This window comes from Phoxinus phoxinus (genome assembly GCF_949152265.1).
Source record: "Phoxinus phoxinus genome assembly, chromosome: 1".
NCBI classification, from domain to species: domain Eukaryota; kingdom Metazoa; phylum Chordata; class Actinopteri; order Cypriniformes; family Leuciscidae; genus Phoxinus; species Phoxinus phoxinus.
In genome coordinates this window covers 44,763,154-44,783,163 of record NC_136876.1, presented here as the reverse complement: position 1 = coordinate 44,783,163, position 20,010 = coordinate 44,763,154, and the positions used below count along the sequence as shown (strand labels likewise).

The following is a 20,010-nucleotide window of genomic DNA, read 5'->3' as shown; positions in this document are numbered from 1 at the left end:
CTCTCTCTCTCTCTCTCTCTCTCTCTCTCTCTCTCTCTCTCTCTCTCTCTCTCTCCTCTCTCTCTCTCTCTCTCTCTCTCTCTCTCTCTCTTCTCTCTCTCTCTCTCTCTCTCTCTCTCTCTCTCTCTCTCTCTCATCTATCTCTCTATCTCTTTGGTTAATATCGTGTAATTATATAGACACGCTACGTAATCGTTTTATACTCATTTGTTTTGTTTATGCATATTGTTATACTCTTGATCGTGTAACCTACGTACTTTTAAATTGTCTTTTATTAAACTTCATTGTAATCTTCGTCTGAAGTTGTGTTTTATGAATCCACAATCTGAAATCCCTGAAAATTAGATTTTCTATGCTACCTTGTTAAAAACGCTCTACCATACTTTTAAACATTGCATAGTTTAAATATTTCCGATCTGATCTCTTGAAGAGTAAATTGTATCCATTATGGCCAGATGGATGTGATTGTACTTGCCAAGAGCTAAACGGATCGAAGTGTCGAGGTAAATATTATTATGTATACGCATTAGTGCTTAAAATCGTAATTCCAAGTACGACTGATTAAAATCATTCCCCTTTCCTGTATGAATTAGTATCACGAGTAAATCGGATGCATATTCATATCGGTTCAAGGCGGTACAAGCCCATATTTAGAACCATTTTATAGCGTATGCAAATAATATTCATCAAAACCATGATTATTTAATTTCCCATTTGAGTGCTAATTTCCCCAATTTATACTCAAAGTCAGTGTTACTACAGGCTTCACGGGAGGCTTGGGCTGTTCGCCGGCAGGCTTCACTGGAGGCTTGGGCTGTTCACCGTTGGGCTTCACTGGAGGCTTGGGCTGTTCGCTATTGGGCTTCACTGGAGGCTTGGGCTGTTCGCCGTTGGGCTTCACTGGATGCTTGGGCTGTTCGCCTGCAGGCTTTACTGGAGGCTTTGGCTGTTCGCCGGCAGGCTTTACTGGAGGCTTGGGCTGTCCGCCGGCAGGCTTCACTGGAGGCTTGGGCTGTTCGATGGCAGGAGTCAATGTAGGATTCAGCGGTTCAGATCCAGGCGTCACTGGAGGACTCGGCAGTTCAGCTGCAGGCGTCTCTGGAGGATTCGGCAGTTCGGCTGCAGGCGTCACTGGAGGATTCGGCAGTTCGGCTGGAGGCGTCACTGGAGGATTCGGCAGCTCAGCTGGAGGCGTCGGCAGCTCGGCTGCTGGCGTCACTGGAGGATTCGGCAGCTCGGCAGCTGGCGTCTGCGGTTCGGCTGTAGGCTTCACTGTATGGATACAGATAATCCGCTTTAATCCAGTCTCAGATATACAGCATAAAACACAAATTGCAAGTTTCTTATTTTAAGTATTAATCGTAATTATCCATCCGGTGCTGGTTCGGCTGAATACTTTTGACACATAGAACGGTAAAGCAATAAAATCAAACAAGATAAACTGAAATAAAGCCGACCCAAACACTAATATAATAACATATCACATACCTGTATATGGAGCCATACACTGATGTCCACATCCATTGCTGCAGCATTTCTCATTGTTCGGACAGTCACTGTCATAGTAACACAACTCGGCACACATTCCTGCTCCAGACTTTGTGCTTGGACACACCCCTGGCTTTGCTATTATACAGACACATGACAGAGAAACCACATCACTGAATACTGAATGTCTCATTCACCACTTAAAAAATGTAAGTTGTCAAAGATGATCAGATTAGTTTTGACAGGAATATTCAGTCTTTCTACTTCGTAGTTTGACGTTTAGTTCAAAGTGTTACTTGCGGTTTCTTTGCAATTGTGAAATTTACTAGCAATTTCTGAGTGAACACTTGTTTATACACCATTTTTTCAGTCTTTCTTTTGGAATATCTTTAGCATCCATCAATAATTAAACTCACTGAAAACAGGCGGCACACACGCAGTCCCACAGGGAAATTGACAGCATTTGTGTCCTCCAGAGCAGTCTCTATCACGAAGACATCCTCGACGGGACGGCACGACGGTCAGCATCGCCGGACACTGACCGGACACTACAGAAGAGGATTCAAGAGGATAGTTAGGGGAGACCAGGAAGTGCTGTATAGCTTGTTTCAGCATTTGCAAGTCAGGGGTTTTGCAATACGTGCCACAAACTTTAATATAATATTCACATTTATCAGCTTCAAATCAAAGTAGCTTAGACATCTACCATTTCTCACTAAACTGCGTCAATTAGTTTCAAAGACTGAGAGTGCCGTTACAACCTATAGTTGGGCGAGTAATAGTGCAATGCTGATAGAAAACATGCACACCAGTAAATATGTGGTTTATACATTTACTGGTGTGTAACTAAGTGTACGTCTTCAAAAATTGTTATGCCATCCCCATGACCTCCCTCATTTCAAGCATTTTATTAGGCTACACAACACAAGAAAAGTTATAGCTCCCCATGTTAGAGGCTATTGAAGGCCTAAATAGTTGTTCAAATAGGGAAAACAAAACATGAAGCAGAAGTTTAAACTCAGGATTGATGTCTATGTGGTAACAATTGTGTAACCATATAGCATTAGTTGTCTTGATTTACAGTAAACTAAAATACTACATTAGTGATTGTATGGGTTTTACTTGTACAATGAAATAAATGCATAAACTTATGACAGGTTTGCATAATTAAAGCTTGCTTATTATTGAAACTAAACCACCATACGAAGTTAAACTTCCGCTGGACGTCTGTACTTTTGTAAACCAATGTGCTGAGATGGGTCCAAGTCATATTTTGTAAGGCACTTTCTTCGGGCTGTGCAATGAAGCTAAAAGATCTTCTCACCTACGACTCCAGCGTCTGTTGTGCTCAAACATGCAGACAGACACAATAAAACAGCACTAAACAAGCAGTACACTCGAGCTGTCATCCTCATGACCTACGATCTCACAATCAACTCTGCTAGAAGATGTGCTGAATTAGTGAGTCAGGAGGGGCGAACAGGAAGGAACACAAAACTACAATGAAAAACTGTGTCGCTGCATCAAAACATCTGCTAAATCCCACAACAAACACTGTAAAAAGGGTTTAAAGAGCTTCTTGAAAACAAGTTTTTATAGATCCAAGGAGGTCTAGGTAACTCCAACCCTGATGAATCTCACCTGCCTGTAGCTTTCTAGTAGCCTAATCTTGAAGACCTTGATCAGCTTGTTCAGGTGTGTTTGATTAGGGTTGGATGTCGTAATAATTACAGTAATTAGGAGATGATTGAGGGTTTGCCAAAATAATCTGTAGTGGTCAGGTGGTACAGCGGTCAAGTGGTACAAGTCGGAGTAGTACCAAAAGTTTTAACCGTAATAAAAAATCTGTTTGAATGTCCTCTGCGATATCTTGTCCTTTTAACAGTTAAGGGGTTCTCCAGTGCCCTGACGCACTAGTCATTTTTCAGTTGCATCAGAGAATGTCTAATATGGGGAGAACTGCCACTCTCAGTAAACTTCCGGCTTCTGAACTGGTTGCAGTTCCACTCTGGTTCCATATGAGGGCGCTCACAGGACGAGTGCAGAATGAATGGAGGTCTATGGAGCTATACCCCTCAAAATCCACTTTTCTCGGGATATAATTTTTTGTCTAGTAATTTGAATGTTGTTTTCGAAAGGAGATGCAAAGAAATTACACATTGCTGGGTGTTCGATTTTTTAGAGTCACTTATTTGCTTTAAAAAGTATTTTAAAATGTCAATGACGTCATACACCTCGTACGACCAGAGATACTGCTTTATGGCAATCCTTCAGTCACTGTGGTGCTTTCACGCTTTGCAATTTCTTTTCTCTCAAGGCATCGACAACACACCTGACACAGGTAGATACACGTGCTAGAAGAGTTTTTGCTAGAAGAAATTCTGGTCCCGCTTCGGATGCCACGATACCATCAAGCGGTATCTCTGGTCGTAATCAGTCCTTCACTGACCAATCAGCGTTCATAAGCAGAATGCTAGCGTGTTATGGGCAACAACAACTCAACCTGTAAGTAATCGAAATGACATAAGTACTCGTTCATTCAACTTTCGAACTATAACCCATGTTGAACTTGCAAAACCTACAATCAAATCTGAGATTTCTCAACGGCGATCGGGTGAAAGAGACAAATGTAGCCGTCTAGTTCCATAGACTCCCATTAATTTTGCACTCGGGCGAATGCCCCCAGTGGAACTCTGGTGGAACTACAACCAAAATTCGATACAATAGGACTTAATAGGTAGTGGCCAGGCTCTCCGTAGACGGGCTCTGGTTGCATATTGCTTCTCCGTGTTCACAAGTTTCAGTCCTTTCAATATAAAAGTCTTCTCTACTGACTGACTCACTCATAAAGACAATCTTTGCCACCATCTCATGGTGAAATAATGTAACTTCTGTTCCTGTTCACGGTCAGGGACTATTCTTTCCAGCTGAAGGAAGCCTTTGTGATTTTACTTCATGAAAGTTGCATTGATATATATTTTTTAGCTTTCATTTTTGCATCGTGTGGTAACTCTGCTTCGTGTCATGCCTAACAACTCCCTTTAGCTGTGACTTATTTACGATACAGCACAGCCACTCGTACCTTATTGCTTACATGTTATGTGCTTTGAGACATGAGGTAATTTAAAGGTGACATATTATGCCGCTTTTCACAAGATGTAATATAAATCTATGGTGCCCCCAGAATGTGTCTGGGAAATTACAGCTGAAAATACAACCCAGATCATTGATTAGAGCTTGTCAAAGTTTCCCCTTTTTGGGTGTGAGCCAAAACGCGCTGTTTGTGTGTGTGTGTCCCTCTAAATGCAAAAGAGCTGCTGCTCCCCGCCCCCCGTTCAGAAGACGGATGATCCTTTACACGAGCTTCGGATACTCCGTCAATAACAAAACACGCAAATTTCAGTCAAATTTCAGAAATAAGTAGCGGAGTGCAGCCTTACGGAGAGACTCAGGAAGAGGTTGCAACTTTTAGACTTAACCTGGACGTTTCTGAATGGTTAGTGGATACAGTTATGTAGTTGTTGTGGAGTTACATTGATTCACCTCATCGACTTGAATGTGGCATCATGTTTAACTTTTTTTGGTCAAATAGTGCTCTGTGCAGCCAACGACAGAAGAGTTTGCATGCTTTGCTCAAACTTTTGCCATTGCGTTAGAACTGGTTACACTTTTGTCGCTAGCGAAAACCAAATGGCGGCGCCGTGTGTGGAAACATGCAGATTAAAGGGATACTTCACCGCTGGAAAGATGAATGTGTATTTAAATTGGGTCATGTATGTAGTAGAAATGTGAAATTATTTTAGAAGTTGGTACCTTCTAGACGGAGAAAAGTCAGAAAATGTATTTTTGGCTCATGTGGATGAAAGACAACTCCCAGAATACACTTTCTTCACTGCCCTACGAGGCCACGCCTACCAGTTACAGAGGCCAGTATCGGAAGAGTTGATACAAAAAGGTTACTAGTTGACTCGAAACTGAAAAGACGCCGTTTTATCGTAAATTTCCGTTACGAGTCTGCCCGGGCTCGTCCTCCTGACTGCCGGGCCGGTGTCGCTCCTCTGCTGCCTCGATCCTCCATCGTCCGCGGCTGTTCCTCGCAGTGTTGCGGCTCGTGCGGATTTCGGGATGTCCGCCATCCGGCTTTTGGTTTCTGCGGTCGCCATTCATTATGTTTAAATGCACACCTTTTGTTTCATTCGGACTGAATTCATTCCGATTGGTGAATCTGAATGTAGTGTTTACACGAACGGTAAACAAGTGAACGGTTGATGTGCGTTTTAGCATTGCTAAGAAAAAATAAGTGTGTAAGCATAGTCTGCGGAAAGTATTTCTACATCCCAATATGTGCGTGGAAAATTGTGCATGCATATTTCAGTGCCCGTTTTGTGCGAAGATGAAAACAGAGGTCTTTCGTTACAAGACGTGTTTGGGTCTTGGTGAGGTGATTTTTTACCTTCCTAAAGCACTAATGCCAATAAGCCATTAGGTGAGAACAACCAAATGACACTGGAATACCAAAAACACCAACACTACAATCAAGCAATTGTCTTTGTTTTTCCACAGAAACAAAGAGAGAAGTCTTAAAATTTGAGATTTATTTGGTGAAAAACAGGGAAGAGATCCCATACATTCAATGGTTAAATCAGCACACTTTATGCAAGGCCACATTCCTTATGAGCCCCCATAAGGTGATGAGGATCCCCCATATGGCTAGGACATTTGCCATCAGGGTGAGTTTGGTGACAGTTTTCAGCACACACTGGAGACTTGGGCGGTTCGCCGGCAGGCTTCACTGGCGGCTTGGGGTGTTCTCCGAAAGGCTTCATTGGAGGCTTGGGCTGTTCGCCGACAGGCTTCATTGGAGGCTTGGGCTGTTCGGACGCAGGCTTCACTGGCGGCTTGGGCAGTTCGGACGCAGGCTTCACTGGAGGCTTGGGCTGTTCGGAAGCAGGCTTCATTGGAGGCTTGGGCTGTTCGGAAGCAGGCTTTACTGGAGGCTTGGGCTGTTCGGAAGCAGGCTTCACTGGAGGCTTGGGCTGTTCGGAAGCAGGCTTCACTGGAGGCTTGGGCTGTTCACCGTTGGGCTTCACTGGAGGCTTGGGCTGTTCGGAAGCAGGCTTCACTGGAGGCTTGGGCTGTTCGCCGGCAGGCTTCACGGGAGGCTTGGGCTGTTCGCCGGCAGGCTTCACTGGAGGCTTGGGCTGTTCACCGTTGGGCTTCACTGGAGGCTTGGGCTGTTCGCTATTGGGCTTCACTGGAGGCTTGGGCTGTTCGCCGTTGGGCTTCACTGGAGGCTTGGGCTGTTCGCCGTTGGGCTTCACTGGATGCTTGGGCTGTTCGCCTGCAGGCTTTACTGGAGGCTTTGGCTGTTCGCCGGCAGGCTTTACTGGAGGCTTGGGCTGTCCGCCGGCAGGCTTCACTGGAGGCTTGGGCTGTTCGATGGCAGGAGTCAATGTAGGATTCAGCGGTTCAGATCCAGGCGTCACTGGAGGACTCGGCAGTTCAGCTGCAGGCGTCTCTGAAGGATTCGGCAGTTCGGCTGCAGGCGTCACTGGAGGATTCGGCAGTTCGGCTGGAGGCGTCACTGGAGGATTCGGCAGCTCAGCTGGAGGCGTCGGCAGCTCGGCTGCTGGCGTCACTGGAGGATTCGGCAGCTCGGCAGCTGGCGTCTGCGGTTCGGCTGTAGGCTTCACTGTATGGATACAGATAATCCGCTTTAATCCAGTCTCAGATATACAGCATAAAACACAAATTGCAAGTTTCTTATTTTAAGTATTAATCGTAATTATCCATCCGGTGCTGGTTCGGCTGAATACTTTTGACACATAGAACGGTAAAGCAATAAAATCAAACAAGATAAACTGAAATAAAGCCGACCCAAACACTAATATAATAACATATCACATACCTGTATATGGAGCCATACACTGATGTCCACATCCATTGCTGCAGCATTTCTCATTGTTCGGACAGTCACTGTCATAGTAACACAACTCGGCACACATTCCTGCTCCAGACTTTGTGCTTGGACACACCCCTGGCTTTGCTATTATACAGACACATGACAGAGAAACCACATCACTGAATACTGAATGTCTCATTCACCACTTAAAAAATGTAAGTTGTCAAAGATGATCAGATTAGTTTTGACAGGAATATTCAGTCTTTCTACTTCGTAGTTTGACGTTTAGTTCAAAGTGTTACTTGCGGTTTCTTTGCAATTGTGAAATTTACTAGCAATTTCTGAGTGAACACTTGTTTATACACCATTTTTTCAGTCTTTCTTTTGGAATATCTTTAGCATCCATCAATAATTAAACTCACTGAAAACAGGCGGCACACACGCAGTCCCACAGGGAAATTGACAGCATTTGTGTCCTCCAGAGCAGTCTCTATCACGAAGACATCCTCGACGGGACGGCACGACGGTCAGCATCGCCGGACACTGACCGGACACTACAGAAGAGGATTCAAGAGGATAGTTAGGGGAGACCAGGAAGTGCTGTATAGCTTGTTTCAGCATTTGCAAGTCAGGGGTTTTGCAATACGTGCCACAAACTTTAATATAATATTCACATTTATCAGCTTCAAATCAAAGTAGCTTAGACATCTACCATTTCTCACTAAACTGCGTCAATTAGTTTCAAAGACTGAGAGTGCCGTTACAACCTATAGTTGGGCGAGTAATAGTGCAATGCTGATAGAAAACATGCACACCAGTAAATATGTGGTTTATACATTTACTGGTGTGTAACTAAGTGTACGTCTTCAAAAATTGTTATGCCATCCCCATGACCTGCCTCATTTCAAGCATTTTATTAGGCTACACAACACAAGAAAAGTTATAGCTCCCCATGTTAGAGGCTATTGAAGGCCTAAATAGTTGTTCAAATAGGGAAAACAAAACATGAAGCAGAAGTTTAAACTCAGGATTGATGTCTATGTGGTAACAATTGTGTAACCATATAGCATTAGTTGTCTTGATTTAAAGTAAACTAAAATACTCCATTAGTGATTGTATGGGTTTTACTTGTACAATGAAATAAATGCATAAACTTATGACAGGTTTGCATAATTAAAGCTTGCTTATTATTGAAACTAAACCACCATACGAAGTTAAACTTCCGCTGGACGTCTGTACTTTTGTAAACCAATGTGCTGAGATGGGTCCAAGTCATATTTTGTAAGGCACTTTCTTCGGGCTGTGCAATGAAGCTAAAAGATCTTCTCACCTACGACTCCAGCGTCTGTTGTGCTCAAACATGCAGACAGACACAATAAAACAGCACTAAACAAGCAGTACACTCGAGCTGTCATCCTCATGACCTACGATCTCACAATCAACTCTGCTAGAAGATGTGCTGAATTAGTGAGTCAGGAGGGGCGAACAGGAAGGAAAACAAAACTACAATGAAAAACTGTGTCGCTGCATCAAAACATCTGCTAAATCCCACAACAAACACTGTAAAAAGGGTTTAAAGAGCTTCTTGAAAACAAGTTTTTATAGATCCAAGGAGGTCTAGGTAACTCCAACCCTGATGAATCTCACCTGCCTGTAGCTTTCTAGTAGCCTAATCTTGAAGACCTTGATCAGCTTGTTCAGGTGTGTTTGATTAGGGTTGGATGTCGTAATAATTACAGTAATTAGGAGATGATTGAGCGTTTGCCAAAAGAATCTGTAGTGGTCAGGTGGTACAGCGGTCAAGTGGTACAAGTCGGAGTAGTACCAAAAGTTTTAACCGTAATAAAAAATCTGTTTGAATGTCCTCTGCGATATCTTGTCCTTTTAACAGTTAAGGGGTTCTCCAGTGCCCTGACGCACTAGTCATTTTTCAGTTGCATCAGAGAATGTCTAATATGGGGAGAACTGCCACTCTCAGTAAACTTCCGGCTTCTGAACTGGTTGCAGTTCCACTCTGGTTCCATATGAGGGCGCTCACAGGACGAGTGCGGAATGAATGGAGGTCTATGGAGCTATACCCCTCAAAATCCACTTTTCTCGGGATATAATTTTTTGTCTAGTAATTTGAATGTTGTTTTCGAAAGGAGATGCAAAGAAATTACACATTGCTGGGTGTTCGATTTTTTAGAGTCACTTATTTGCTTTAAAAAGTATTTTAAAATGTCAATGACGTCATACACCTCGTACGACCAGAGATACTGCTTTATGGCAATCCTTCAGTCACTGTGGTGCTTTCACGCTTTGCAATTTCTTTTCTCTCAAGGCATCGACAACACACCTGACACAGGTAGATACACGTGCTAGAAGAGTTTTTGCTAGAAGAAATTCTGGTCCCGCTTCGGATGCCACGATACCATCAAGCGGTATCTCTGGTCGTAATCAGTCCTTCACTGACCAATCAGCGTTCATAAGCAGAATGCTAGCGTGTTATGGGCAACAACAACTCAACCTGTAAGAAATCGAAATGACATAAGTAGCCTACTCGTTCATTCAACTTTCGAACTATAACCCATGTTGAACTTGCAAAACCTACAATCAAATCTGAGATTTCTCAACGGCGATCGGGTGAAAGAGACAAATGTAGCCGTCTAGTTCCATAGACTCCCATTAATTTTGCACTCGGGCGAATGCCCCCAGTGGAACTCTGGTGGAACTACAACCAAAATTCGATACAATAGGACTTAATAGGTAGTGGCCAGGCTCTCCGTAGACGGGCTCTGGTTGCATATTGCTTCTCCGTGTTCACAAGTTTCAGTCCTTTCAATATAAAAGTCTTCTCTACTGACTGACTCACTCATAAAGACAATCTTTGCCACCATCTCATGGTGAAATAATGTAACTTCTGTTCCTGTTCACGGTCAGGGACTATTCTTTCCAGCTGAAGGAAGCCTTTGTGATTTTACTTCATGAAAGTTGCATTGATATATATTTTTTAGCTTTCATTTTTGCATCGTGTGGTAACTCTGCTTCGTGTCATGCCTAACAACTCCCTTTAGCTGTGACTTATTTACGATACAGCACAGCCACTCGTACCTTATTGCTTACATGTTATGTGCTTTGAGACATGAGGTAATTTAAAGGTGACATATTATGCCGCTTTTCACAAGATGTAATATAAATCTATGGTGCCCCCAGAATGTGTCTGGGAAATTACAGCTGAAAATACAACCCAGATCATTGATTAGAGCTTGTCAAAGTTTCCCCTTTTTGGGTGTGAGCCAAAACGCGCTGTTTGTGTGTGTGTGTCCCTCTAAATGCAAAAGAGCTGCTGCTCCCCGCCCCCCGTTCAGAAGACGGATGATCCTTTACACGAGCTTCGGATACTCCGTCAATAACAAAACACGCAAATTTCAGTCAAATTTCAGAAATAAGTAGCGGAGTGCAGCCTTACGGAGAGACTCAGGAAGAGGTTGCAACTTTTAGACTTAACCTGGACGTTTCTGAATGGTTAGTGGATACAGTTATGTAGTTGTTGTGGAGTTACATTGATTCACCTCATCGACTTGAATGTGGCATCATGTTTAACTTTTTTTGGTCAAATAGTGCTCTGTGCAGCCAACGACAGAAGAGTTTGCATGCTTTGCTCAAACTTTTGCCATTGCGTTAGAACTGGTTACACTTTTGTCGCTAGCGAAAACCAAATGGCGGCGCCGTGTGTGGAAACATGCAGATTAAAGGGATACTTCACCGCTGGAAAGATGAATGTGTATTTAAATTGGGTCATGTATGTAGTAGAAATGTGAAATTATTTTAGAAGTTGGTACCTTCTAGACGGAGAAAAGTCAGAAAATTTATTTTTGGCTCATGTGGATGAAAGACAACTCCCAGAATACACTTTCTTTACTGCCCTACGAGGCCACGCCTACCAGTTACAGAGGCCAGTATCGGAAGAGTTGATACAAAAAGGTTACTAGTTGACTCGAAACTGAAAAGACGCCGTTTTATCGTAAATTTCCGTTACGAGTCTGCCCGGGCTCGTCCTCCTGACTGCCGGGCCGGTGTCGCTCCTCTGCTGCCTCGATCCTCCATCGTCTGCGGCTGTTCCTCGCAGTGTTGCGGCTCGTGCGGATTTTGGGATGTCCGCCATCCGGCTTTTGGTTTCTGCGGTCGCCATTCATTATGTTTAAATGCACACCTTTTGTTTCATTCGGACTGAATTCATTCCGATTGGTGAATCTGAATGTAGTGTTTACACGAACGGTAAACAAGTGAACGGTTGATGTGCGTTTTAGCATTGCTAAGAAAAAATAAGTGTGTAAGCATAGTCTGCGGAAAGTATTTCTACATCCCAATATGTGCGTGGAAAATTGTGCATGCATATTTCAGTGCCCGTTTTGTGCGAAGATGAAAACAGAGGTCTTTCGTTACAAGACGTGTTTGGGTCTTGGTGAGGTGATTTTTTACCTTCCTAAAGCACTAATGCCAATAAGCCATTAGGTGAGAACAACCAAATGACACTGGAATACCAAAAACACCAACACTACAATCAAGCAATTGTCTTTGTTTTTCCACAGAAACAAAGAGAGAAGTCTTAAAATGTGAGATTTATTTGGTGAAAAACAGGGAAGAGATCCCATACATTCAATGGTTAAATCAGCACACTTTATGCAAGGCCACATTCCTTATGAGCCCCCATAAGGTGATGAGGATCCCCCCATATGGCTAGAACATTTGCCATCAGGGTGAGTTTGGTGACAGTTTTCAGCACACACTGGAGACTTGGGCGGTTCGCCGGCAGGCTTCACTGGCGGCTTGGGGTGTTCTCCGAAAGGCTTCATTGGAGGCTTGGGCTGTTCGCCGACAGGCTTCATTGGAGGCTTGGGCTGTTCGGACGCAGGCTTCACTGGCGGCTTGGGCAGTTCGGACGCAGGCTTTACTGGAGGCTTGGGCTGTTCGGAAGCAGGCTTCACTGGAGGCTTGGGCTGTTCGGAAGCAGGCTTCACTGGAGGCTTGGGCTGTTCGGAAGCAGGCTTCACTGGAGGCTTGGGCTGTTCGGAAGCAGGCTTCACTGGAGGCTTGGGCTGTTCACCGTTGGGCTTCACTGGAGGCTTGGGCTGTTCGCCATTGGGCTTCACTGGAGGCTTGGGCTGTTCGGAAGCAGGCTTCACTGGAGGCTTGGGCTGTTCGCCGGCAGGCTTCACGGGAGGCTTGGGCTGTTCGCCGGCAGGCTTCACTGGAGGCTTGGGCTGTTCACCGTTGGGCTTCACTGGAGGCTTGGGCTGTTCGCTATTGGGCTTCACTGGAGGCTTGGGCTGTTCGCCGTTGGGCTTCACTGGAGGCTTGGGCTGTTCGCCGTTGGGCTTCACTGGATGCTTGGGCTGTTCGCCTGCAGGCTTTACTGGAGGCTTTGGCTGTCCGCCGGCAGGCTTCACTGGAGGCTTGGGCTGTTCGATGGCAGGAGTCAATGTAGGATTCAGCGGTTCAGATCCAGGTGTCACTGGAGGACTCGGCAGTTCAGCTGCAGGCGTCTCTGGAGGATTCGGCAGTTCGGCTGCAGGCGTCACTGGAGGATTCGGCAGTTCGGCTGGAGGCGTCACTGGAGGATTCGGCAGCTCAGCTGGAGGCGTCGGCAGCTCGGCTGCTGGCGTCACTGGAGGATTCGGCAGCTCGGCAGCTGGCGTCTGCGGTTCGGCTGTAGGCTTCACTGTATGGATACAGATAATCCGCTTTAATCCAGTCTCAGATATACAGCATAAAACACAAATTGCAAGTTTCTTATTTTAAGTATTAATCGTAATTATCCATCCGGTGCTGGTTCGGCTGAATACTTTTGACACATAGAACGGTAAAGCAATAAAATCAAACAAGATAAACTGAAATAAAGCCGACCCAAACACTAATATAATAACATATCACATACCTGTATATGGAGCCATACACTGATGTCCACATCCATTGCTGCAGCATTTCTCATTCTTCGGACAGTCACTGTCATAGTAACACAACTCGGCACACATTCCTGCTCCAGACTTTGTGCTTGGACACACCCCTGGCTTTGCTATTATACAGACACATGACAGAGAAACCACATCACTGAATACTGAATGTCTCATTCACCACTTAAAAAATGTAAGTTGTCAAAGATGATCAGATTAGTTTTGACAGGAATATTCAGTCTTTCTACTTCGTAGTTTGACGTTTAGTTCAAAGTGTTACTTGCGGTTTCTTTGCAATTGTGAAATTTACTAGCAATTTCTGAGTGAACACTTGTTTATACACCATTTTTTCAGTCTTTCTTTTGGAATATCTTTAGCATCCATCAATAATTAAACTCACTGAAAACAGGCGGCACACACGCAGTCCCACAGGGAAATTGACAGCATTTGTGTCCTCCAGAGCAGTCTATATAACGCTTGTTTCAGCATTTGCAAGTCAGGGGTTTTGCAATACGTGCCACAAACTTTAATATAATATTCACATTTATCAGCTTCAAGTCAAAGTAGCTTAGACATCTACCATTTATCACTAAACTGCGTCAATTAGTTTCAAAGACTGAGAGTGCCGTTACAACCTATAGTTGGGCGAGTAATAGTGCAATGCTGAAAGAAAACATGCACACCAGTAAATATGTGGTTTATACATTTACTGGTGTGTAACTAAGTGTACGTCTTCAAAAATTGTTATGCCATCCCCATGACCTCCCTCATTTCAAGCATTTTATTAGGCTACACAACACAAGAAAAGTTATAGCTCCCCATGTTAGAGGCTATTGAAGGCCTAAATAGTTGTTCAAATAGGGAAAACAAAACATGAAGCAGAAGTTTAAACTCAGGATTGATGTCTATGTGGTAACAATTGTGTAACCATATAGCATTAGTTGTCTTGATTTACAGTAAACTAAAATACTACATTAGTGATTGTATGGGTTTTACTTGTACAATGAAATAAATGCATAAACTTATGACAGGTTTGCATAATTAAAGCTTGCTTATTATTGAAACTAAACCACCATACGAAGTTAAACTTCCGCTGGACGTCTGTACTTTTGTAAACCAATGTGCTGAGATGGGTCCAAGTCATATTTTGTAAGGCACTTTCTTCGGGCTGTGCAATGAAGCTAAAAGATCTTCTCACCTACGACTCCAGCGTCTGTTGTGCTCAAACATGCAGACAGACACAATAAAACAGCACTAAACAAGCAGTACACTCGAGCTGTCATCCTCATGACCTACGATCTCACAATCAACTCTGCTAGAAGATGTGCTGAATTAGTGAGTCAGGAGGGGCGAACAGGAAGGAACACAAAACTACAATGAAAAACTGTGTCGCTGCATCAAAACATCTGCTAAATCCCACAACAAACACTGTAAAAAGGGTTTAAAGAGCTTCTTGAAAACAAGTTTTTATAGATCCAAGGAGGTCTAGGTAACTCCAACCCTGATGAATCTCACCTGCCTGTAGCTTTCTAGTAGCCTAATCTTGAAGACCTTGATCAGCTTGTTCAGGTTTGTTTGATTAGGGTTGGATGTCGTAATAATTACAGTAATTAGGAGATGATTGAGCGTTTGCCAAAAGAATCTGTAGTGGTCAGGTGGTACAGCGGTCAAGTGGTACAAGTCGGAGTAGTACCAAAAGTTTTAACCGTAATAAAAAATCTGTTTGAATGTCCTCTGCGATATCTTGTCCTTTTAACAGTTAAGGGGTTCTCCAGTGCCCTGACGCACTAGTCATTTTTCAGTTGCATCAGAGAATGTCTAATATGGGGAGAACTGCCACTCTCAGTAAACTTCCGGCTTCTGAACTGGTTGCAGTTCCACTCTGGTTCCATATGAGGGCGCTCACAGGACGAGTGCAGAATGAATGGAGGTCTATGGAGCTATACCCCTCAAAATCCACTTTTCTCGGGATATAATTTTTTGTCTAGTAATTTGAATGTTGTTTTCGAAAGGAGATGCAAAGAAATTACACATTGCTGGGTGTTCGATTTTTTAGAGTCACTTATTTGCTTTAAAAAGTATTTTAAAATGTCAATGACGTCATACACCTCGTACGACCAGAGATGCTGCTTTATGGCAATCCTTCAGTCACTGTGGTGCTTTCACGCTTTGCAATTTCTTTTCTCTCAAGGCATCGACAACACACCTGACACAGGTAGATACACGTGCTAGAAGAGTTTTTGCTAGAAGAAATTCTGGTCCCGCTTCGGATGCCACGATACCATCAAGCGGTATCTCTGGTCGTAATCAGTCCTTCACTGACCAATCAGCGTTCATAAGCAGAATGCTAGCGTGTTATGGGCAACAACAACTCAACCTGTAAGAAATCGAAATTACATAAGTACTCGTTCATTCAACTTTCGAACTATAACCCATGTTGAACTTGCAAAACCTACAATCAAATCTGAGATTTCTCAACGGCGATCGGGTGAAAGAGACAAATGTAGCCGTCTAGTTCCATAGACTCCCATTAATTTTGCACTCGGGCGAATGCCCCCAGTGGAACTCTGGTGGAACTACAACCAAAATTCGATACAATAGGACTTAATAGGTAGTGGCCAGGCTCTCCGTAGACGGGCTCTGGTTGCATATTGCTTCTCCGTGTTCACAAGTTTCAGTCCTTTCAATATAAAAGTCTTCTCTACTGACTGACTCACTCATAAAGACAATCTTTGCCACCATCTCATGGTGAAATAATGTAACTTCTGTTCCTGTTCACGGTCAGGGACTATTCTTTCCAGCTGAAGGAAGCCTTTGTGATTTTACTTCATGAAAGTTGCATTGATATATATTTTTTAGCTTTCATTTTTGCATCGTGTGGTAACTCTGCTTCGTGTCATGCCTAACAACTCCCTTTAGCTGTGACTTATTTACGATACAGCACAGCCACTCGTACCTTATTGCTTACATGTTATGTGCTTTGAGACATGAGGTAATTTAACCCCCTGAGGTCGGCAAACGCGCGGGCGTTTGACACTGGAATACCAAAAACACCAACACTACAATCAAGCAATTGTCTTTGTTTTTCCACAGAAACAAAGAGAGAAGTCTTAAAATGTGAGATTTATTTGGTGAAAAACAGGGAAGAGATCCCATACATTCAATGGTTAAATCAGCACACTTTATGCAAGGCCACATTCCTTATGAGCCCCCATAAGGTGATGAGGATCCCCCCATATGGCTAGAACATTTGCCATCAGGGTGAGTTTGGTGACAGTTTTCAGCACACACTGGAGACTTGGGCGGTTCGCCGGCAGGCTTCACTGGCGGCTTGGGGTGTTCTCCGACAGGCTTCATTGGAGGCTTGGGCTGTTCGCCGACAGGCTTCATTGGAGGCTTGGGCTGTTCGGACGCAGGCTTCACTGGCGGCTTGGGCAGTTCGGACGCAGGCTTTACTGGAGGCTTGGGCTGTTCGGAAGCAGGCTTCACTGGAGGCTTGGGCTGTTCGGAAGCAGGCTTCACTGGAGGCTTGGGCTGTTCGGAAGCAGGCTTCACTGGAGGCTTGGGCTGTTCACCGTTGGGCTTCACTGGAGGCTTGGGCTGTTCGCCATTGGGCTTCACTGGAGGCTTGGGCTGTTCGGAAGCAGGCTTCACTGGAGGCTTGGGCTGTTCGCCGGCAGGCTTCACGGGAGGCTTGGGCTGTTCGCCGGCAGGCTTCACGGGAGGCTTGGGCTGTTCACCGTTGGGCTTCACTGGAGGCTTGGGCTGTTCGCTATTGGGCTTCACTGGAGGCTTGGGCTGTTCGCCGTTGGGCTTCACTGGAGGCTTGGGCTGTTCGCCGTTGGGCTTCACTGGATGCTTGGGCTGTTCGCCTGCAGGCTTTACTGGAGGCTTTGGCTGTTCGCCGGCAGGCTTTACTGGAGGCTTGGGCTGTCCGCCGGCAGGCTTCACTGGAGGCTTGGGCTGTTCGATGGCAGGAGTCAATGTAGGATTCAGCGGTTCAGATCCAGGCGTCACTGGAGGACTCGGCAGTTCAGCTGCAGGCGTCTCTGGAGGATTCGGCAGTTCGGCTGCAGGCGTCACTGGAGGATTCGGCAGTTCGGCTGGAGGCGTCACTGGAGGATTCGGCAGCTCAGCTGGAGGCGTCGGCAGCTCGGCTGCTGGCGTCACTGGAGGATTCGGCAGCTCGGCAGCTGGCGTCTGCGGTTCGGCTGTAGGCTTCACTGTATGGATACAGATAATCCGCTTTAATCCAGTCTCAGATATACAGCATAAAACACAAATTGCAAGTTTCTTATTTTAAGTATTAATCGTAATTATCCATCCGGTGCTGGTTCGGCTGAATACTTTAGACACATAGAACGGTAAAGCAATAAAATCAAACAAGATAAACTGAAATAAAGCCGACCCAAACACTAATATAATAACATATCACATACCTGTATATGGAGCCATACACTGATGTCCACATCCATTGCTGCAGCATTTCTCATTGTTCGGACAGTCACTGTCATAGTAACACAACTCGGCACACATTCCTGCTCCAGACTTTGTGCTTGGACACACCCCTGGCTTTGCTATTATACAGACACATGACAGAGAAACCACATCACTGAATACTGAATGTCTCATTCACCACTTAAAAAATGTAAGTTGTCAAAGATGATCAGATTAGTTTTGACAGGAATATTCAGTCTTTCTACTTCGTAGTTTGACGTTTAGTTCAAAGTGTTACTTGCGGTTTCTTTGCAATTGTGAAATTTACTAGCAATTTCTGAGTGAACACTTGTTTATACACCATTTTTTCAGTCTTTCTTTTGGAATATCTTTAGCATCCATCAATAATTAAACTCACTGAAAACAGGCGGCACACACGCAGTCCCACAGGGAAATTGACAGCATTTGTGTCCTCCAGAGCAGTTTCTATCACGAAGACATCCTCGACGGGACGGCACGACGGTCAGCATCGCCGGACACTGACCGGACACTACAGAAGAGGATTCAAGAGGATAGTTAGGGGAGACCAGGAAGTGCTGTATAGCTTGTTTCAGCATTTGCAAGTCAGGGGTTTTGCAATACGTGCCACAAACTTTAATATAATATTCACATTTATCAGCTTCAAATCAAAGTAGCTTAGACATCTACCATTTCTCACTAAACTGCGTCAATTAGTTTCAAAGACTGAGAGTGCCGTTACAACCTATAGTTGGGCGAGTAATAGTGCAATGCTGATAGAAAACATGCACACCAGTAAATATGTGGTTTATACATTTACTGGTGTGTAACTAAGTGTACGTCTTCAAAAATTGTTATGCCATCCCCATGACCTCCCTCATTTCAAGCATTTTATTAGGCTACACAACACAAGAAAAGTTATAGCTCCCCATGTTAGAGGCTATTGAAGGCCTAAATAGTTGTTCAAATAGGGAAAACAAAACATGAAGCAGAAGTTTAAACTCAGGATTGATGTCTATGTGGTAACAATTGTGTAACCATATAGCATTAGTTGTCTTGATTTACAGTAAACTAAAATACTACATTAGTGATTGTATGGGTTTTACTTGTACAATGAAATAAATGCATAAACTTATGACAGGTTTGCATAATTAAAGCTTGCTTATTATTGAAACTAAACCACCATACGAAGTTAAACTTCCGCTGGACGTCTGTACTTTTGTAAACCAATGTGCTGAGATGGGTCCAAGTCATATTTTGTAAGGCACTTTCTTCGGGCTGTGCAATGAAGCTAAAAGATCTTCTCACCTACGACTCCAGCGTCTGTTGTGCTCAAACATGCAGACAGACACAATAAAACAGCACTAAACAAGCAGTACACTCGAGCTGTCATCCTCATGACCTACGATCTCACAATCAACTCTGCTAGAAGATGTGCTGAATTAGTGAGTCAGGAGGGGCGAACAGGAAGGAACACAAAACTACAATGAAAAACTGTGTCGCTGCATCAAAACATCTGCTAAATCCCACAACAAACACTGTAAAAAGGGTTTAAAGAGCTTCTTGAAAACAAGTTTTTATAGATCCAAGGAGGTCTAGGTAACTCCAACCCTGATGAATCTCACCTGCCTGTAGCTTTCTAGTAGCCTAATCTTGAAGACCTGATCAGCTTGTTCAGGTGTATTTGATTAGGGTTGGATGTCGTAATAATTACAGTAATTAGTAGATGATTGAGCGTTTGCCAAAAGAATCTGTAGTGGTCAGGTGGTACAGCGGTCAAGTGGTACAAGTCGGAGTAGTACCAAAAGTTTTAACCGTAATAAAAAAATCTGTTTGAATGTCCTCTGCGATATCTTGTCCTTTTAACAGTTAAGGGGTTCTCCAGTGCCCTGACGCACTAGTCATTTTTCAGTTGCATCAGAGAATGTCTAATATGGGGAGAACTGCCACTCTCAGTAAACTTCCGGCTTCTGAACTGGTTGCAGTTCCACTCTGGTTCCATATGAGGGCGCTCACAGGACGAGTGCAGAATGAATGGAGGTCTATGGAGCTATACCCCTCAAAATCCACTTTTCTCGGGATATAATTTTTTGTCTAGTAATTTGAATGTTGTTTTCGAAAGGAGATGCAAAGAAATTACACATTGCTGGGTGTTCGATTTTTTAGAGTCACTTATTTGCTTTAAAAAGTATTTTAAAATGTCAATGACGTCATACACCTCGTACGACC

General features: G+C 44.0%; 4 protein-coding genes across 6 annotated transcripts; all 4 read right to left on the bottom strand.

The window, feature by feature from the left end:
- Window positions 1-477: 477 nt before the first annotated feature.
- On the bottom strand, window positions 478-3,134 carry LOC306997041 (uncharacterized protein). The gene is made up of 4 exons (XM_079610063.1): window positions 2,813-3,134; window positions 1,905-2,036; window positions 1,489-1,626; window positions 478-1,272 (listed from the first exon to the last, which is right to left on the bottom strand). Exons 1-4 carry the CDS (start codon window positions 2,901-2,903, stop codon window positions 722-724), a joined length of 912 nt encoding a protein of 303 aa, XP_079466189.1. The 5' UTR covers window positions 2,904-3,134; the 3' UTR covers window positions 478-721.
- Window positions 3,135-5,940: 2,806 nt separating this feature from the next.
- On the bottom strand, window positions 5,941-9,039 carry LOC307002385 (uncharacterized protein). Of its 2 annotated transcripts, none has more exons than XM_079619966.1 (4): window positions 8,721-9,039; window positions 7,813-7,944; window positions 7,397-7,534; window positions 5,941-7,180 (listed from the first exon to the last, which is right to left on the bottom strand). In XM_079619966.1, exons 1-4 carry the CDS (start codon window positions 8,809-8,811, stop codon window positions 6,141-6,143), a joined length of 1,401 nt encoding a protein of 466 aa, XP_079476092.1. In that variant the 5' UTR covers window positions 8,812-9,039; the 3' UTR covers window positions 5,941-6,140. The 2 variants fall into 2 exon arrangements, with proteins under 2 accessions (XP_079476092.1, XP_079476093.1); XM_079619967.1 differs by having other exon boundaries at window positions 6,063-7,180; window positions 8,827-9,025.
- Window positions 9,040-11,852: 2,813 nt separating this feature from the next.
- On the bottom strand, window positions 11,853-14,843 carry LOC307002417 (uncharacterized protein). The gene is made up of 3 exons (XM_079620005.1): window positions 14,525-14,843; window positions 13,311-13,448; window positions 11,853-13,094 (listed from the first exon to the last, which is right to left on the bottom strand). Exons 1-3 carry the CDS (start codon window positions 14,613-14,615, stop codon window positions 12,073-12,075), a joined length of 1,251 nt encoding a protein of 416 aa, XP_079476131.1. The 5' UTR covers window positions 14,616-14,843; the 3' UTR covers window positions 11,853-12,072.
- A 1,474-nt stretch (window positions 14,844-16,317) lies between these two features.
- On the bottom strand, window positions 16,318-19,486 carry LOC307002402 (uncharacterized protein). 2 transcript variants are annotated; one of them, XM_079619983.1, is made up of 4 exons: window positions 19,090-19,414; window positions 18,182-18,313; window positions 17,766-17,903; window positions 16,318-17,549 (listed from the first exon to the last, which is right to left on the bottom strand). In XM_079619983.1, exons 1-4 carry the CDS (start codon window positions 19,178-19,180, stop codon window positions 16,528-16,530), a joined length of 1,383 nt encoding a protein of 460 aa, XP_079476109.1. In that variant the 5' UTR covers window positions 19,181-19,414; the 3' UTR covers window positions 16,318-16,527. The 2 variants fall into 2 exon arrangements, with proteins under 2 accessions (XP_079476109.1, XP_079476110.1); XM_079619984.1 differs by having other exon boundaries at window positions 16,431-17,549; window positions 19,407-19,486.
- Between the last annotated feature and the right edge of the window lie 524 nt (window positions 19,487-20,010).

Coding starts and splice junctions, on each gene's coding strand:
- LOC306997041 (XM_079610063.1), bottom strand. CDS start 2,903: ATGAGGATGACAGCTCGAGTGTACTGCTTGTTTAGTGCTGTTTTATTG. Junction 1,627..1,904: donor GTGTGTGCCGCCTGTTTTCA/GTGAGTTTAATT, acceptor TCTGTATAATAG/CAAAGCCAGGGGTGTGTCCA. Junction 1,273..1,488: donor GTGTATGGCTCCATATACAG/GTATGTGATATG, acceptor GTATCCATACAG/TGAAGCCTACAGCCGAACCG.
- LOC307002417 (XM_079620005.1), bottom strand. CDS start 14,615: ATGAGGATGACAGCTCGAGTGTACTGCTTGTTTAGTGCTGTTTTATTG. Junction 13,449..14,524: donor AACAGACGCTGGAGTCGTAG/GTGAGAAGATCT, acceptor TCTGTATAATAG/CAAAGCCAGGGGTGTGTCCA. Junction 13,095..13,310: donor GTGTATGGCTCCATATACAG/GTATGTGATATG, acceptor GTATCCATACAG/TGAAGCCTACAGCCGAACCG.
- LOC307002402 (XM_079619983.1), bottom strand. CDS start 19,180: ATGAGGATGACAGCTCGAGTGTACTGCTTGTTTAGTGCTGTTTTATTG. Junction 18,314..19,089: donor AACAGACGCTGGAGTCGTAG/GTGAGAAGATCT, acceptor CCTCTTCTGTAG/TGTCCGGTCAGTGTCCGGCG. Junction 17,904..18,181: donor GTGTGTGCCGCCTGTTTTCA/GTGAGTTTAATT, acceptor TCTGTATAATAG/CAAAGCCAGGGGTGTGTCCA.
- LOC307002385 (XM_079619966.1), bottom strand. CDS start 8,811: ATGAGGATGACAGCTCGAGTGTACTGCTTGTTTAGTGCTGTTTTATTG. Junction 7,945..8,720: donor AACAGACGCTGGAGTCGTAG/GTGAGAAGATCT, acceptor CCTCTTCTGTAG/TGTCCGGTCAGTGTCCGGCG. Junction 7,181..7,396: donor GTGTATGGCTCCATATACAG/GTATGTGATATG, acceptor GTATCCATACAG/TGAAGCCTACAGCCGAACCG.